The sequence below is a fragment of the Plecotus auritus genome, assembly GCF_963455305.1.
Source record: "Plecotus auritus genome assembly, chromosome: X".
NCBI classification, from domain to species: domain Eukaryota; kingdom Metazoa; phylum Chordata; class Mammalia; order Chiroptera; family Vespertilionidae; genus Plecotus; species Plecotus auritus.
The window spans coordinates 98,504,969-98,524,353 of record NC_137784.1 but is presented as its reverse complement, the minus strand read 5'-3'; the positions used below and the strand labels follow the sequence as shown (position 1 = coordinate 98,524,353).

Genomic DNA, 19,385 nt, shown 5'->3' with positions numbered 1-19,385 from the left:
GGCAGGAGAAGTGGACTATCCAGAACATGGAGACCTTTGGTGCCATCATAGCTATCTCTAGCAGAAATGTCTCCTAAGGTCCCAGGCTCCTGCAGGGTTGCAACCCTGCCAGTCCCCTGTCGCCCCGGACTCGACTCAGTTGGGAGCTGCTGACAGGGGACTCCCCCCAAACTCCCTGTGATTTCTTGCCAGCTGCACGAGAAGTTTGACCGTTTGAAGAAACTACACCAGGATGAGAAGAAGAAGCTGGAGGATAAGAAGAAATCTCTGGATGATGAAGTGAACGCTTTCAAACAGAGAAAGTCAGCGGCCGAGCTGCTCCAGTCCCAGGGCTCCCAGGCTGGAGGCTCACAGACTCTGAAAAGGGACAAAGAGAAGAAAAAGTAAGTGGGAGGTTACTCTGGGGTGTTGGCTTCTCTCTGCTCCTCAGGGCAGGACCTGGAGGCTGAGGGGTCTGAAGGATAGGCAGCAGAGAGAGGTGAGCTGTGGCTGTCAGACCAGTTTGGGTGCCTGTAACTGGTCTCCATGTTCCCACGCAATTTTCAGATTTCCTGAATTTGGGCAATTGAGAGTAGGTTCCAGAAGCCCAAACCCCTCTGTTTGGCCTGCTTAGGAAAGTCCTGCAAACTCAGGTAGGAGGAGAGGGAGGGAAAGGAGAGGAAAAGCAAAAGGAATGTGAGAGAGTAGAAAGAAGAAGGGTGGAAACAATAAACACTACAAAGTTGTAAGAAATAGATAAACAAAAAGGAGGCAGATAGAGGGTAGTGGGAGAGTCTGAGAGGTTGGAATCAATTGGGCTCCCAGGCGTGCTCACTCCCTTGCTCTCCCCATACCTGAGGTGAACTCTCGTGCCTGCAGGCCAACCCTCTCTCTACCTCAGTTCTCACTAGCTGCAGCCAACAGAATTTAACTGCTGCTGCTGAAGGCTGTAGCCCAGTTCTGATTTCTCACCCCTTTACTGTCCATTCTGTTGACTGCTTAGCTGTTCCTGGCCTGGGGTACAACTAAGAACTTGGTGGGGAGCCTTTAGATGTTGGTATATTCTAGGCGCCCCATCCTCAACCTGGGGAATGATTTTGCAATCTATATCTCTCCCCTGGTATTTGGTAAGGCAGGATAGCATGGGCTCCTAGTTACCATGTGGGCCGATTATCCTGACCCAACCCATTCCTCATCCCAGAACCAGAGAAGAGAAAAGCATTTCTGACAGGACCTATACAACAGCAGGAAAAAACCCAGTGGTCCCTTGGGCTCTGAAGTTGTTTGTGCAGTGTGACTAGGGAATCTGTCAGATGGAGTGTTAGGCAATGTCCTTATTAAAGAGGCCTGAGGATCTGAAAGATGTCCATGGTCGTTGCCCTCTGTTCTTAGCCACTTGTTCCTGATCCAACTATTGGATTTTTTTTTAGAGTGAGAAGGAGGGAGAGGGAGAGAGAAACATAGATGTGAGGGAGAAACATCAATCAGTTGCCTCCTGTACATGCCCGGGCCAGAAAACGAACCCACAACTTGGGTTTGTGCCCTGACTGGGAATCGAACCTGTAACCCTTTTGGTACACAGGACGATGCTCCAACCAACTGAGCCACATTGGCCAGGGCTCAACTATTGGATATTTGCCAGGATGAAACATCTTCCTTTCCTCAGTGCCTGGCTCATCACTTAGGAATAAAACTGTGATTTTTGTACAGTATTAATATATATTTGAAGACACTCAGTTTTCCAATTCGATTATTCATTATTCATAATATAATTTGAACATTTTCACCAATTAGTCTAAAGATTTTTGTTAGTGAACCATAACACTATATGTCAAATTCACTGACTAATGAACTCTTTTTGGTATTACTTAATGGATAAAGTTCAGCTAGCCAGAAAAGAAGCCTCTTTGGAAACACTGCATATTAACTGATCAGTCACAGTATGTCAGTTGCGCCAGCAGGCATGGATTTCTATTTTTAAGATCAGAAAGGTCTAAATTTGTCTTCCATCTCTAACCTGCTGCCTTCATAGCCCTTTGGTATTTGTTAACTCGATCCCTGGGGTAGTTGAACAGCTTGCTTGTAGGAATTAGAAGATTTATTTGTTCAGACCCCACTGACAAACACTAAGCTATAAATATTCTCTATTCCGGTGTTAGTAGAAGTTTATCCCAGATCAGGTTTCCCCCAGTTGCGTCAAATTACTTGATATCCCCCCAACTCCAGGCAGAAGACCCTCTCTACAGTCTCTAGGACTATTTGGGGTTGGTGGAGGTACTCTTTTACTATTCTGAGTGGGTGGAAACCTGACCAAATAGGCTGCCCTCTTTCTTACTTCCAGATGTGTAGGTGGCCCCCGGCCTGGGCTTCTCATATAATTCCTTACAGGCAGCTAACTTCTGGAAGACCCATCATAATACTTGTGTCCCTCTGGTCCATAGTGATGATGGCGGTGGTGGGGTATGAGGGTAGAAGTGGAGATGATAAGCATTTCTTCTGGATAGATGGTGGTTGGATATAACAGAGTCACATATTTAGAATTTCCTTTGGCTGCCCTTAAAGAGATTAAGAAAGAGTACCAGTCCCCCTTCCCACCCTCCCACCCTCCCCTTCTACTCATCCTAATCTCCTTTGACCTCTAACTCTTCATTATTGTTGTGAACTCATAATATTTGATTTCTCCTTCAAGCTCACTCCATCTTCATCAGCTCTTAACTATTTTACAGTTAACTCTGCTGTTTGCTGCATGCTGCATGAGACCCAGGGTCCTGGTAAGCTTTATTAACTCTAAATAGAACTGGCAGTGGCTCCTAGAACACATCTCCCCAAATCCCACCCCACAATACACGTATCTCATCATAAAAGAAGCTGCTTCATTGTCATAGCTGGTTTCCTCTTGTGAGTTAGAATATTAAGAAGTAGTCTGGTGTGGTTTCAAGTGTACATGTGCAGTGCTTGCCTGCCTGATTAAAAGCCGGGTATTTTCAGACTTCTGCCAGAACAGCTGGGTAGCATAAGTGGGTTAATATTTGAGGTTCAGTTTTGGCCATTTTTTCCTTAAAGAGCCTTAATTATTAGTTTCAAAATTAACTAGGCTGTAGTGAGGAGGGAAACTGCTGGGTTCAGCAGCCCTGTCCTGCAATTGTCACAGTGGCATTGACCTTCAGGTTGGGAATGTTCCAAACTCACGGAAACTTGCTTCTCTGTTTCCCTCTGGTGGCTAATATATATATACTTCAGAGAGGAAGGGAGGGGGAGAGAGAGAATCATTGATCGGCTGCCTACTGCACGCCCTACAATGGGGATCAAGCCCACAACCGGTTATGTGCCCTGACTGGAAATCGAACTGTGACCTCCTGGTTCCTAGGTCAATGCTTAACCACTGAGCAATGCCAGCCAGGCTGGTGTCTATTTTTTATCCAGAGGGTTCAAATTCTCAAATTTCCTTTGGTTATGTAACCCCCCAAAATCATAATGAAAGTGGAAGAAACTGAAGAGCTATCAGATGTTATAGAAAAGTTCCTTACATTTAATTCTACAAGTACCAGCTTCATGAACACCTACCTTTGATAAGATGGGTTCCTGAGGGCTGCAAGCTGTATCTACAGAAAAGGATAAAGCAGTCCCTGGCGTCATGTAATTTATAGGTTGATTATAGCAATGATTAAGCACCTTCTATCTGTATTAGACTCAAGTAGTAGATAGGGAGGGAAAAGGAATATGGTTAACTTAACCATATTAAGCTTATTACTGTTTTTAAACTTTACCATAGAAACCTTCAAACAGGAACAAAAGAAGAGGGAAGATAGCACAGTGCAGCCTCAGATACCCACAACCCAGCCCTCAAACAACTGTCAACACAGGGTCAATCCCGTTTCATCTATTATCTCAAACCTTCTGGGTTATTATAAAGCAAAACCCACATTATTTCATCTGCAAATACATTAGCATGTATCTTTAAGAGATAATGACTCTTTTTAAAAAACACCATAACCACAATGCCACCATTAACATACCTACAAAATTAACAAATCATTAACATAAAATTCCTAGTCCATGTTCAGAATACCCCAGTTGTCTCATAAATGCCTTTACATTTGGTTTGTTTGAATAAGGGAGGGAATATAAAATATTGAGAGGGCTTCTCCCCACTCACCAATGTAGTTTATGATTTTTAAAAAATACTTTTTTATTGATTTCAGAGAGGAAGGGAGAGGAAGAGATAGAAACATCAATGAGAGAGAATCATTGATTGGCAGCCTCCTGCACGCCCCCCACTGGGGATTGAGCACACAACAGGGGCATGTGCCCTTGATCAGAATCGAACCCGGGACCCTTCAGCCCGCAGGCCAACGCTCTGTCCACTGAACCAAACCAGCCATGGATAGTCTATGATTTAAATGGAGAGCCTGCTGTTCATCACCAAATAGTGCTACAGCTATTGCACTGGGGACTTTGGGCAGCTGGCAAAACATCCTATTTTCAAGCAAGTTCCAAAGAGGAAGTCCATAGAGGCTTCTGAAACATAAGCCCCATGAAATTGGGCCAAAGGAAACAACCTTAAAAGAACAATGAAAAGATTTATTGTCTGGCTTAAAGGCAAGTCTTTAGAGCCCCTGGTAGTTGACTGGAATTAAATAGCAGGTTTCCATTAAGGAAGACTATCACTTCTTAGAGTGTCTGTCCTCTGCTGTGGTCCCAGTGCCTTGCAAAGGGTCTGACACCTGTAGAAGCGCAGTTCACGTGTATCCTCTTTGTTCCCCATTGTCAATGAGGAGAGGAGAAAATATGTATTCTGGTAAGTTAGCTTTCAGTTAATGAAACTGAATTAATGTGGTTTGACACAGTTTGGTTCAGGTTTCCCTGAGTGAACCATTGTTAGTGGCCATTACTAAAATGAATTCTGGCAAAACTATAATTAAAGCCTTACTTTATAGGTGAGAGGCAATTAGCAAACAGCAGGAACAGTCAACCTCAACCCAAGTAGGTTGTTTCTTTCTGGCAGGCTTCTCCCCAGAAGACCACAAAAGCAGTTCCAAACCAAATAGGGGAGGGAGGCCTTGACTCCCTGGGATCCGAAAGCAGCAAAGGCAGCCTGTCCCCTCCCCAGAGTCCTCATTCATGGGGTGGATCACAAAATCTACCTCTCATTAACTGAGTGAGGCTTACTGTTCCTCACTGATCTTCTTTAATAAATCTTTATTGTTCCGATTATTACAATTGTTCCTCTTTTTCCCCCATAGCTCCCCTCCACCCGGTTCCCCCCCCTTACCCCCACACTGTCCTCATCCATAGGTGTACGATTTTTGTCCAGTCTCTTTCCACACCCCCCACACCCCTTTCTCCCCGAGAATTGTCAGTCCACTCCCTTTCTATGCCCCTGATTCTATTATATTCACCAGTTTATTCTGTTCATCAGATTTTTTATTCACTCGATTTTTAGATTCACTTGTTGATAGATATGTATTTGTTGTCACTTTGTTGTTCATAATTTTTATCTTTACCCTTTTCTTCTTCTTCCTCTTCTTAAAGAATACCTTTCAGCATTTCATATAATACTGGTTTGGTGGTGATGAACTCCTTTAGCTTTTTCTTATCTGTGAAGCTCTTTATCTGACTTTCAATTCTGAATGATAGCTTTGCTGGGTAGAGTAATCTTGGTTGTAGGTTCTTGCTGTTCATCACTTTGAATATTTCTTGCCACTCCCTTCTGGCCTGCATAGTTTCTGTTGAGAAATCAGCTGACAGTCGTATGGGTACTACCTTGTAGGTAACTAACTGTTTTTCTCTTGCTGCTTTTAAGATTCTCTCTTTGTCTTTTGCCCTTGGCATTTTAATTATGATGTGTCTTGGTGTGGTCCTCTTTAGATTCCTTTTGTTTGGGGTTCTCTGCACTTCCTGGACTTGTAAGTCTATTTCTTTCACCAGGTAGGGGAAGTTTTCTGTCATTATTTCTTCAAATAGGTTTTCAGTATCTTGCTCTCTCTTCTTCTGGCATCCCCATAATTCGGATGTTGGTACGCTTGAAGTTGTCCCAGAGGCTCCTTACACTATCTTCATATTTTTGGATTCTTTTTTTCTTTTTCGGCTGAGTGCTTTTTGCTTCTTTGTATTTCAAATCTTTGACTTGATTCTTGCGATCAGCTAGTCTGCTGTTAGATCTCTGTATAATATTTTTTATTTCAGTCAGTGTATGCTTAATTTCTAGTTGGTTCTTTTTCATATCCTCAAGGGTTTCGCTAAATTTATCAGCCTTTTCTAGAAAATTCTTGAAAAACCTTATAACCATGGTTTTGAACTCTATATCCAGTCGTTTGCTTTCCTCCATTTCTTTCATTTGTGACCTGTTTCTTTGTCTCCACATTTTGGCTGCTTCCATGAGTTGATAGAGTGGCTTTGTGTGCTAGGTGTCCTATAGGGCCCAGTGGCTCAGCCTCCCCTGTTACCTGAGGTGGACACTCTTGGTGCACCCCTTTGTGGGATGTGTGCACAGTCTTGTTGTAGTTAAGCCTTGATTGTTGTTGGTATCACTGGGAGGAATTGACCTCCAGGCCAATTGGCTGTGAGGATCAGCTATGTCTACAATGGGAGAACTTCTGTGCTGGAGACAGCCTTATGAGACAAGACTTGCAAAAGCCTCTGTGCTCAGCTTGGATGGGGCAGAGTCTCTGGGTTGAGCAGACAGCATTGGTTTCCCGTCAGCCCTGCCCTAATAGGCCCCTGTGTCTCAGTGTCCCGTGGTAATCACTGCAAGCACCTCTGAGAGAAAGCCGCCCTCGAGTTCCTGCCGCTGCCAGACAGTCCAGTTTCTCCCCGAATGAGTCTGGGTCCCGAGAGTCTCACCCGGAACTGGAGTTCAGTGCAGTTGGGAGCTTTTGTCTCCCTCCCGCTTGAGAAAGCCAACCGCGTACTCAGTTGCCCGCCCTCTCCACGCATGCGCCTTGGTACCTCTGCCTTCCACAGTTCCTCTGAGTCTCAGTGTGCTTTTCTCTTTCCTGACAGTCCAGTTTCACCTCGTATGAGTCTGAGTCCCCAGAGTCTCACCCGGAACTGGAGTTCAGCGCAGTCGGGATCTTTTGTCTCACTCCGGGTTGAAAAAGCCAGCCGCACACTCAGTTGCCAGCCCTCTCTGCTCACGTGTCTCCATACCTCTGCCTCCTGCAGCTCCTCTGAGTCTCAGTGTGCTTTTCTCTTTCCTTCAAGTTGTAGAATTTCTGCTCAGCCAGCCTTCCTGTGGTTCTGGATGATGTCCATTTTGTCTTTTAGTTGTAGTTTTGAAATTATTGTGCGAGGCAGCAGTTTAGGTGTTTACCTATGCCGCCATCTTGGTTTCTCGTCCTCACTGATCTTGAAATTGCTTGAGGCACTACTTGTAGCTGTCGGAAACTGTAATGGAAAATAACTCCTGTGACCTGTGCACAGTTGTGATACTATATCTGAATGGTTACTGGCCCTTGACTCTTGGGGGTACACAGTATAGGGAAGAGTGTATGTGTATCAAAATATGTCAGCTTTTGCTGTGTAGTTTAGGTTTCCCTTCCCCTAGGAATTAGGCAAGGAATAAAATAAGAAAGGAGCAGTCATATAACATACTAATACTTTTCAAAGTGTTTTTCCACATGATATCTCATTTTTGCCTTACAACAGTCATGCGAGGTATGGAAGGAATAATCTTCCGTTGACAAAATGAGTACATAGAGGAGCAGGGAATTTAATAGATTTGAACAAGGATCACACAGTGAGTTAGTGGCAGAACTGGAACAAGAATATAGAACTCCTGCCCTAGCTGGTTTGGCTCAGTGGATAGAGCGTCGGCCTGTGGACTGAAGGGTCCCAGGTTCGATTCCAGTCAAGGACATGTACCTTGGTTGCGGGCACATCCCCAGTAGGGGGTGTGCAGGAGGCAGCTGATCGATGTTTCTCTCTCATCGATGTTTCTAACTCTCTATCCCTCTCCCTTCCTCTCTGTAAAAAATCAATAAAATATATTAAAAAAAAAAAAAGAATATAGAACTCCTGCCCAGCTAGTGTGGCTCAGTGGTTGAACATCGACCTATGAACCAGGAGGTCATAGTTCAATTCCCAGTCAAGGCACATGCCTGGGTTGTGGGCTCGACCCCCAGTTGGGGGCGTGCAGGAGGCGGCCGATCATTGATTCTCATCATTGATGTTTCTATCACTCTCTCCCTCTCCCTTCCTCCCTGAAATCAATTTAAAGACATATGGGGAAAAAAACTATTTAAGAATGTAGAACTCCTAATTCTTAGTGTATATTGCTATTCGTGTGTGTGTGTGTGTGTGTGTGTGTGTGTGTGTGTGTGTGGTGTTGAGGTGTTTGGATGTATTCACTCTGAGAAAGTGACTGTACATACTCACGTATGCATATGCTTTTAACTATCCCTCCCAAATATCTAATAGTCTTTGTTTAATGGAATAAATGTATTCTTCAGGTAAAAAACAGGGGCATAGATCCACAGCCAAGGCATTCTCAGAGACACTTGGTGTGATTAAACAGCCAAGGGTTTCAGGCTCTGATTCTGGCTGCATCTTTTTCTTTGTGATCTGGGCAAGACAGTTGATTTCCCTGTGTCTCAATTTCCTCATATGTCAAATGGGGATGGATACTACTTGCCCTGTTTATGTCACAAGGATGAAGTTTAAATGAAAAAAAAAAGGTCAAAGTGCTATGTGAACACAAACCAATAATGGATTTCCATAGTTCAGTTTTTCAGATAACTGTGGTCTGAACCAGACACTTCTCAAACAGCTCTTGTCCCAGGGTACCACTTAGTTGACTGGGACTGCTCCAAAGGCTACCTGAGGTGAAACCTCAACCTCCTCTGCTTTCCCTATGGGACAAGGCAATTAATAGCTGAGAGCCCGGTGCTCTATGCAGGAGCCTGCGGCCACCTGGACATTTGCTGAAGGTATTCCTGCACAAGGTGTCTGGGTGGGGGGCATTAGTCAGGACCTAGTAATTAAGGAGAGAATGTCTTCTTGAGACTGTTGGCAATTATTTTGCTAGCTAATACCACTACTGCTGCCACTCAGAGGTGTGTGTGTGTGGGTGTACGGGTGAGAAAGCATGTTCCCAGGAGCCAATGCAATATAGAACCTTAAGACCATCTAACATAGCTATATATTCTAATTTGTCTACTAGTCACCATGACAAACAGTTTTCTTCTAATCTTTTTTGGGGGGTACATTAATCCACCCATTCATTAACCCAACTTCTCTTTTCATTTTCAGTTTGAGCTTCCTGTAGATGCTCTTTTCCTGCACAACAGAGCTGGGCCTCCCTATCTTTACCCCTTACCACGACTGGGGGCACACAACCCGTGCCCTCTCCTCTCTTCCTGCCAGTTTATAGAAGCCTGAGAGTCTGAGGATCGTGTCTGGCCTCTGGTTAAGAAGCCGGCAGTTCTGTGGCTTAGAGATGCATCGTGCATCCCACTTCCCCTCCTAGTGTTTCCAGCCAGCCACTCCCCATCTCCAACTTTGCCAGAGTGTAACTTGTTCAGGGGTCCTATCTGCTACACTCCACCGCCAGTTTCCCTGATCAAACTCTGATGGCTGCTTGCTTCCCCGAGGTATTTGCATCCACCGTGGCTGGGTAAGCACCAGTCAACAAGGTTTTCCCTGTTGGCCCCTAGTCACTGGGCTTCCCTGAGCACCCACCACCTCCCAACAGAGCCACAGTTCCTTCTCAGAGGGCTCCAGAAGGAGATCCTTTGATGCCTTTTCCTTTTGGTCTCCCAGCCCAGCCCTTTCCAGTTTTGATTCACTCAAGGTAACTGTACCCAAGCTGCGTTAAAAATCCAGAATAAGTTTACACCAAGTCCCCCGCCCCCCACCCCTGAAAATGACTGCTGAAGAAAATAGCATAAATTTCCTCTCCCTATAACTCCGAGTACCCCACAGATGCAGAAGGAGAAATAAACCTGCATATTATTGCCAGCCTAGTGTCTTAAATGATGGGCTTAAGGAATTCTGAGGTGTCTGGGCATCTCCTCTGTAATCTCCTTTAGGGTCCACACCATCCACCAAAAGCAGGGCTAGTAGCAGGTACAATAGCCCTTATCATACACTGTCAAACTGAGTGGTCAAAGAATCAATGTTTTCAGTTCTGCTTTGATGAGTCTTCCTGTCTGTTTGGTGAATGTGATGAGTTTTAATCTGTATTTTGCATGTACCCCCCCAATGAGAAGACGTGGACCTTTCAGCTGGAGAAGAGAAAAGAAGTGTTAATCCTCAGAAGGTCCCTAATTTTATCTGCAGTCTAAGGATTTGATATTTTTTAAATATTCCAGTCCTAATTCTGGTCATGGCTTTGGGAAACCCTTTAAAGTAGAGAGTGCTCCACTGTCAGGCACAGTGGCCTTTGGTGTTTAGCCAGTGTGACAGTGAGAGCTGGAGGTGAGCTGGCAATACTCTGTGGCTAACACGCCCTTTCTCTGCCCTTCCTTTGCAGTAATCTATGGCTGTGTACTGAATAGTATTCCCGGCTACAGCTGGACTGGACTCCATTTAGCCTTTTAAGCCAAGATTCCTATTTTAACTGACAGCTTTCCTTCGCGGTGCCAGGAAGCTGGGTCCCCTGCCCCTACCATGTACTTCCACTTCAAGCACCACCTCTTTTTTTTGAGTTCTGCCTTCCAGTGTCACCCGCACTGACCACGAACTTCTTTTTATTTTTATTTTTGAGGGTATTTTTTTTGTTACTTTCTTTGGAAACACAGTCTATCAAAGCTATGTCAAATAGGCCATTTTGAAGAGTTGAGCGTGGGAAGAGGGTTTTTATCTTCAATACTAGATAATAAGAGGAAGCAAAAAGTAGAAAAAATGAAAAGCAAACATATGCACACTTTAACTTTTCTTGTTGGTTAAGCAAGAGTACAGCTTTGATATGTATTGTTTGGTGAGTCACTGATTTGTTAGTGGCCATAGGCAAAAAGGAAGGGGTTGCTGCCAAAGCTTAAGCTAGTTTCTTGAAAAATCCAAGTCTCATGGAGCATTTTTAGGAGACTTTATGCTTAGCAGTTTGAAAAAAAAAAAAAGAACTTGGATACTCAGCCAGTAGCTCAGAGAGATGCTAAGTTAGGGCTGTCAAGCCTTCTGGAGAAAGGCTTCTTATTTGAAGCTTTGATGTTTCCAGTCCAGTTTCACAGATGTTTCTGCACAAATCCCAAACTTAAAACAACCAACTGGTTTCTATCCCCTTTGGGTAATTATTTGTGTCACAAATAGAGCCCCCTCATTTGCATTTGTTTACAGATTAAGTATGTGAGGCATGAAGAACTCTGAAAACTTCAAAAGTTTTAGAGCCATGCAGCCTAAAAGACCTTCAGAGCCTAGGCAGGAATTTTGTATTAAGGGAGAAATTTTGGTCCACAAGACAGACATGACCCACTTTTTTCTTTTTTTTAAAGATATATTTTTATTGATTTCAGAGTGGAAGGAGAAGGAGAGAGAGAGATAGAAACATCAATGATGAAAGAGAATCATTGATCAGCTGCCTCTTGCACGTCCCCCACTGGGGATCGAGCCTGCAACCCAGGCATGTGCCCTGACCAGGAATGGAACCACGACCTCCTGGCTCATAGGTCAATGCTCAACCACTGAGCCACGCCGGTCGGGCCCCACTTTTTCATAAGAAAACTGAGACCCATAGAAGTGAATGGACCTGCCAGAGGTCCCAGTGCTGTTTCTTGGTAGAGCCAGGCCAAACTCAGTGTCTCCTGACTCCAGATCCATTTCACAAAGGGCTTCAATCTGTTCATGTTGCTGGAGACGAGGTCTTTTTTTTTTAAAGATATTTTTATTGATTTGAGAGAGGAAGGTAAAGGGAGAGAGAGACAGAAACATCAATGATGAGAGAGAAACATTGATTGGTTGCCTCCTGCACACACCCCCACCAGGGATGGAGGCATGTGCCCTTGACTGGAATCGAACCCAGGACCCTTCAGTCTGCGGGCCAATGACTCTATTCACTGAGCCAAACCAGCTAGGGCTGAGACAAGGTCTTTTGATGCTCAGAGAAACTGCATAGTTGCTCTTAGAGGGCCTTTGAGATTTTTTTTCCCCATAGAAAAATATTCAAGGATGGATAGGTAGGGGCGGGCAAAGCTGAAGACCCCAGAGCAGCTCCTGAAGGGAGTGCTTCTGCTGGCAGAAGGGGTCACCAGCACCTGTTAGCTGGTCAGCTTTCCTAGAAGTCTGGAATGGGGCCTAGGCATGCATATGTTTAACTGGTGCCTTAGATGATGCTCATAATCAAGAAAGTTTAGTAAATGAAAATCTAACCTGTGAGTGATCATAAAGCCTTTAGGAAGTTAACACTTTGAAAAGAATTAAAATCGTTATTTTACTGGATAGTTTTCTTGGCATTGATTGGGATGACATTGATTAATGGTAGTTTTCTCACTGTAAGACAGAAAGGTTTTTTCCCCTTCAGTGAAAAGGCTTTCTAATTAGTAAAAGTGTTGCTGTTTTTGATTTTTTAATGATTTTTTAAAAATATATATATTTTATTTCAGAGAGGAAGGGAGAGGGAGAGACAGAAACATCAATGATGAGAGACAATCATTGATCGGCTGCCTCCTGCACAATCGAATCGAGCCAGCAACCCAGACATGTGCCCTGACCGGGAATCGAACTGTGACCACCTGGTTCATAGGTTGATGCTCAACCACTGGGCCACACTGGCCAGGCTGTCGCTGTTTTTTAAAAATACCCTAACTACTCTGTTTACTTCTGGTGATACAAAACCAGTCATTAGAAATGGTCTGTGCTTTTATTTTTCCATTCTGGAATGGAATGGCTCTCCTGAAAAATCCCCATGTGTGCACACACGCACACACCTCATTTCTTAAGCCAAGAAGTTTGCTTTTCCTAGCTGCAGTGCAGATCACTTTTGTTTTTGTTTTTGTTTCCCGTTTTAATCATATGGTATTCCCACGTGGCTGTTAATATGTGCTTGTTTTTTAATTAAAACAAGAAGCTTTAAACTGGTGTGTGTTGTTCTTAAACCCTTGTCAGCAGATTTCCGGATGGTGATGGTCCGTCAGTGACCCCATTTCTAACCTGTCTTCTGCAAGTATAATCTGTTCTGCCTCACACTGCCCCCTCCCCTCGCCCTGTCTTACTTTGAATATCCTTTTTCTTTGGCTAATTTCATGTTTTCTTTCTCTTTCTCTCTCCCTCTCCAGCTTTTTTTAATCTTGTCTTCAGCAGCTGCACTAAGTCTAAAGGAGAAGACTGCCATTATAGAAGAGTTAGGGTTCCACATTGTCTCAAACCAGAAACCAACCAATTCCCTCTCTCCCCACGCGCGTGTGCAAACACACACTACACACTCAGCAAGTGTTCATGTGTCCCTGTGTCCAGGCAAGAAGCTCTCTCCTGACTTACATGGTATTTTAAATAGAAGTGTCTTGTTCTAGCCTAACAAGGCAGGCAAAGAACCGTCAGAGCTGGAGAATGGACCAAGTGTAACCTCAGAGAAACAACTGCAGGATGACTCACCCAAGTGTAAGTGACTGGGGCAGGAGACCTCAGCTGTGGGTGTGGAAGTGCTGTTCACAAGTTTTCGTTTGAGTGTTTGTTTTTCTTTTTAAACACGAATTCTCTGGTTCAGTGGGTTGACTGTCTGAAGCCACTAGTAAACATTTCTGAATATGGAAGAGAAAGTCAAGTGACATTTGTATCTTCTTCAGCATTCGCAGACCCCCACCAAGGGGTAAATGGATCCAATAACACTCAAAAGTAGAGGAAAAGTCCTCTACTTTTCCTTTATTAGCATGGATTTAACTGACCGGTTGAGAAAGGAAAGATGGGAGGGGGTTTAAGCTTAGTGAGAGCAAAATTAATCCATTCAACCTTCCAAGGCTAGTTGGGGTTCTGAGAGAGGTTTCTGCTCAACCTGGGATCTGGCTGGAGAGCTTTGATGTTGATAAATCTGCCTTGAATTTGTTGGTTTAACTTGCATCAAAATACCATGTAAGTGTGCTCCTTCCCATATATCCCTACAATCATTGCCATCCCACTGTCCAGTGTCTCTTGAGAGAGCCTCTTTGCATGTTTTCCAGAATCAGTGTTTGTTTTTCCTTTCTTTTCCTTTGTTCTTTTTGCTCAACAGTGTGACCGTTCTGCCCCTCTGGGGCTTTCATTCGCCAGGAAAAACATCCCAAAACCAGCACTGTTTAGCTTGATACCTTTCTAATGTCCATGTCAGTTTTCAATAAAATTCAAAGAAATGCTCATTGGCTCTGTGATCTGATCTTAAACCATTAGATGATTCGACCCATCATGGTTTGCCTTGGGAGTGGGTGGCTGCCTTCCAAGTGGATGATTTGAAGGGCTCAGGGAGGCACCATAAGCCCATATGCAACCTTCCTAGGTGGGCTGCTGTGCCCCCTCCTTCCTCTATTTGAGCTTGAAATTCCCACAGTGGAGTGGGATGGGGTGGACAGGAAGTCCTCTATTTTTCCTTTATTAGCAAAGATTTATCTGACTGGTTGAGCTCCTTATCATCTAGGATAACAGAGGAAGTGGAGTGCCAGATCCTACAAAACAAGATTCTCCTCTCATTAAATCCTGTGATGTGAGCATCCCAAAAATTCATGCATATGGCTGTTCTTTGTGACTCAAAAGATAGCAAGCAGTGTTTTGTGTCTTGGGTCCACCAGGGAGGGAAGCTCCTGTCCTCAGTCCCCACTCCTAGCATTAAAGTGGGCAAGAGGGAGAGTGGTCAGTTTTCATAAGTGCTTGCAAGCATGGGGTTTCCTTTCCTTGGCTCCATATCCCGGATGGCCAGATGCTGGGGTCAGGAGAGTGGTCCATATTCTCTTGGTGCCCAGGCCTAAAGGAAGCAACACTGGCTTGTGTCTGCATAGTTTGCACACTAGAGGGCAGCTGAGTGAGACAACACTAGCCTCTGATGTCACTGAGTAGCTGCAGGCACTGAGATGTGGAAAAATACAGGCTCTGCAGCCAGACAGCCTTGCTAGCGTGTGCGAAAATTGTGTTAAAAACTTCCCTGTAAAAGGAGACAATCAGCAACTCCCTTGCAGGATGATCATGAAGGCTACATGAGCTCATGTAAATTAAAGACCCAGGTGTTCCATAAACGGTACCCTTTATTTAAGGATGGAGTTTCCCCTTTACTAGAAGTATCTTGGGTCCCTCTAATCCACCGTTTCTAAACCTTAGCACTACTGACATTTGAGGACAGATGATTCTTTGCTGTAGGGACCTGTTCATTGTAGCGTGTTTAACAGCATCCCTACCCACTAGATGTCAGTAGCACCCTACCCCACTCCCAATTGTGACAACCAAAAATGTCTCCTATCAATGCCAAGTGTCTCCTGGAGGACAAAATAGCCCCATGTTGACAATTATTATTCTAGGCCAGGGGTCAGCAAACTTTCTGAAAAGGCCCTCTGATAAATGTTTTAGGCTTTGCAGGCCAGATGGTCTCTGCAACTATTCAACTGTTACTATGGCTCAAAAGCAGTCATAGATAATATGTATGTAAAAGGATGAGCATGGCTGTGTGCCAATAAAACTTCACTTACAGCCCTGGCTGGTTTGGCTCAGAGTGTCTGCCTATGGACTGAAGGGTCGCAGGTTCGATTCCAGTCAAGGGCGCATGCCCAGGTTGTGGGCTCGAGCCCCAGTAAGGGGCGTGCATGAAACAGCCAATCAATGATTCTCTCTCATCATTGCTGTTTCTATCTCTCTCTCCCTCTCCCTTCTTCTCTGAAATCAATAAAAAAATATATAAAAGAAACTTCATTTACAGGCACTGAAATTTAACATTCACACCTGCATTTCATTTTCACGCGTCCTAAATTATTTTTATTCTTTACAACCATTAAAAAATGTAAAAAGCATTCTTAGCATGCTGGTCATACAAATACAGGCAGTGGGACCAGATTTGGTCTGCAGGCCATAGTATGCTTACCCCACCTCTAACGCATTTTAGCGCTTGTTGATGCATCATCAGACTAAAGGTGTTAGAAACGACTGGCTGGTCAAAATAAATCAGAAAGGAAGACAAGTGGATGAAGTTTTAATGCAAGTTGAGTGGGGAGTAATTAACTACAATTTGCATACAGTTTTGCTAGAGCATAGGTGGGAGGCAGGTGCTTGCTGTGTCGATGAGATCCGGCTCCTGGGGTACTGAGCAGGTGAGAACCCCAACTACTTCTAGATAGAGGACTGGACCTCTAATACCCTCAAAAATACCAAGCAACTAGGGCTCCTGTTTAAGCACTGAGGTTAAGCAGTGTCCTCTCCTGTCTGAAATGCCCCTACTTCAAGAGATTAATCTCTTACTGAAAGGACAGCTTTCTTGCAAGGCCATTCTTTTAAAATGTGGGTAACCCTTCAAAGAGTTGTGCATTTGAACAATAGTACAGAGGTTTTGCCACCTAGACCTACCTTCCATCAGTATTCCTCCTCCAAGTCCTCCACTACCTCTTAGCTTATTTGGCTTGAGCTTTAGAAAGTCCATACTCTGGGCTCGACAACTATAAAAAATTATGATATTCTATTGTAAGCAAGGGTCCTCCCTTTCCCCTTGTTATTTGTCAACTTAGTGTCATTGTTGACTTATAGTTTCCTATTGTTTTAATGGTTCCTTACTGTCCTTAATAATTTTTGTACTCAAATTACCAAGATTCGACCAGTGGGGAGCTCCTAGCTATTGCTTTTAATCTGTTAGTAAACATTCCTCAAGAGAATATTGTAGTGCGAACTATACTGGTCAAGAACTTTTGGTGGTCTGATTTCTGGGATAGTTTATGGGGGATGCTTAAGCAGTCTCCAAGTTTTCCTCCTTTGATCACTCACTGAATCCCCCATAGGATAGGGCATGGAGAGAAGCTCAGAGCTGTCAGAGTGTGTGTGTGTGTGTGTGTGTGTGTGTGTGTGTGTGTAGGATGGATGATTACCGATTTCTGGATTGTTTTAGGATTGCAATGGATGCCTTTATCATCATTCCTTGCTATATCTATCTTCAACCATTTTTCAGATAATCTACTTTAGCTTAGGGTTTCAATTCCTGATCACAGAGAAATATGTGACTTGAGAAAAGGAAATGGGCTGCGATAGGTTGGCTGAAGGATTTTTTGATCAGAAGGATTACTATAGAAATAAGGTCATGGATAATCATGCAAATTTTTGTTTTGCTTTCTAGAGAGGAAACTGTATTCCACAGTGGGAATTTCAAATGGAGTCCACTTATGGCTGTTGTAAAGTAAATGGCCTGCCTCTAACATTAGTTTCATTTTGTAACCCAAGTTCAAAAGTCAGATTGCAATTATATGTTCCTACCTGATGAACATGTTTTCATCAAAGCTAAGAGGATGTAGCTTTTATTTTCTCAAATCTTTTTCTAGGAACAATGTGTATTGATGACAATGCTGTTGCTGATGAAGGTTGGCAGCTTAGGCTGAAATTAATACAACTGTAAAATAACAAATCAGCTTAAAATATAGACTCCAAGAAAATGAATTTCACAAGATTGGGACAATGGAAAGAGCCTTTACTCACTCATTCATTCATTCATTCATTCAACTCAAGAAATATCTATGGAGTACTCACAGTAGCCAGGCATAGGTGCAAAAAGCAAGGTAGGTGAGTTCCTTGTTCTCATGGAGCTGACACTGGGCAGGGTGCAGTCAAACTTTTTTAAAGAGTTAAAAAGATGATACATGCTGTGAAGAAAAACATTTAAAAAACAACAACAGGGCAATGCAATGGTAAATGGCTGGAGAAGCACTGGATGAGGAGTCAAGTGACCCAGATTATGCTCTCAGCTTTGCTATGGCCTCTACAGTCTTCAACAAGTCATTCACCTCTCCAGCCTTAATTTTTTCACTCATACAACAATGACTAATTTATGACCTCTAAGCTTCCTACTTCATGTTTTGATTTTGTGGTTCAAAGAATGTCTTTACTTCAATCAACATGAATGCCTGCCATAGAGTCAAAGACAAAACACTCACTAGGAAATAGGCAAGACAGACACAGAAATAAATAATTATGAAATGGTATGAAAAGTGATGTTATCTTCTGCTCTTCTCAATCCAATACACCCTACACATATGTCATATAATGAAAAATGTGTCGTTAAAATGTGAAACAGGGCAATGGGTCAAAGCCACCTCATCCAATGGACCTGCTGCCAATGGAACATTGAGTTTCATACAGGACTATTTCTCCCCACCAAGATTGTAATCAGTTCTAGGATGACAGAGAAAACCCAGTTTCTTTTTCCTTTTATTACTGTATGGGGTGGGGCAAAAGTAGGCTTACTGTTGTGAGTACTCGAAACACAGTTTATTATTTATTACTTATTTATTAATTATTGTATTCTTTTCCATACAAACAACTGTAAGCCTACTTTGCCCCACCCTGTATTGAGCACACAAGTGCTGTGTAAATTCCTGTTGACAGAAACTATTGATGAACTACTTAAATAACACAGGTTGGCAGACAGGGATTGAGGGAACTGACCGGAGCACTGCTACAGGGTTGTGTTCAGCTGTACAGTGATTTTGCCATTTGTTGCTGTGCAGCTCTTAAGCCTCTTTTGGGGGCCCTTTTGTATTTTGTGATATTTTGCACATTTTAAATTGGTACAGAAAATGCAAAATTACTTGCAATCATGATCAGAACTGTGTAAGCACGGTGTCTATTTGTCAGCAATTGGAATGGAATATGTATGACAAGTGGCATTGTGGATGATTCTTTGCAAGTATTTAATCTCTCCTTTGTTCTCACAATAAAATGCAAAGCTAACGATACATAACACACAGAGTTTTTCAAGCTATCCTCTAAGACAGGGGTCCTCCAACTTTTTAAACAGGGGGCCAGTTCACTGTCCCTCAGACCATTGGAGGGCCGGACTATAGTTTAAAAAAAAAAACTATGAACAAATTCCTATGTGCACTGCGGGCCCAGGACGAGTCGGCTGTTAAGCAGGACAGGCAGCGGCACCCGGCGGGCCGGATAAATGTCCTCGGCAGGCCGCATGTGGCCCGCGGGCCGTAGTTTGAGGACGCCTGCTAAAGAAAGGGAACCTCAGAGAGCTGACATTTTTTTTAAAAAAGTGTAAAATCCATCACAAACCTAAGTCTGTCCCAAAGAACACCGCATTTGTCGTGCTGCTCAGAATACGCAGGGGAAAGTGTCAGACGAGTCATTGCAGGCAACAATCACCTGAGGTCGTCTTCCAGGAATTCAATGGAAACATGTTCCAGAACCTCTGAGAATCTTCCAAAATTTCCTTCCCAGAGTCCCCTCCCTCCGCTAGTCACCGTAGTGCGTCAAAGGCCCATAGTCGTCATAGAAGGGGGAAATATACATCGCGCGATATTTGGCCACGGGATTTGGAAGTT

General features: G+C 43.7%; 1 protein-coding gene across 4 annotated transcripts in view; it reads left to right on the top strand.

Annotated features, from left to right (window-relative positions):
* SEPTIN6 (septin 6) overlaps positions 1–14,240 on the top strand; it is an 82,081-nt gene extending 67,841 nt beyond the window's left edge. For all 4 annotated transcript variants that reach the window (XM_080651882.1, XM_080651883.1, XM_080651884.1 and 1 more), the window contains 2 exons: positions 193–383; positions 13,188–14,240. In XM_080651882.1, the coding sequence (XP_080508008.1) occupies positions 193–383; positions 13,188–13,197 (201 nt within the window). In that variant the 3' untranslated portion in view covers positions 13,198–14,240. The remainder of the gene's footprint in view (positions 1–192; positions 384–13,187) is intronic.
* Positions 14,241–19,385: the final 5,145 nt, after the last annotated feature.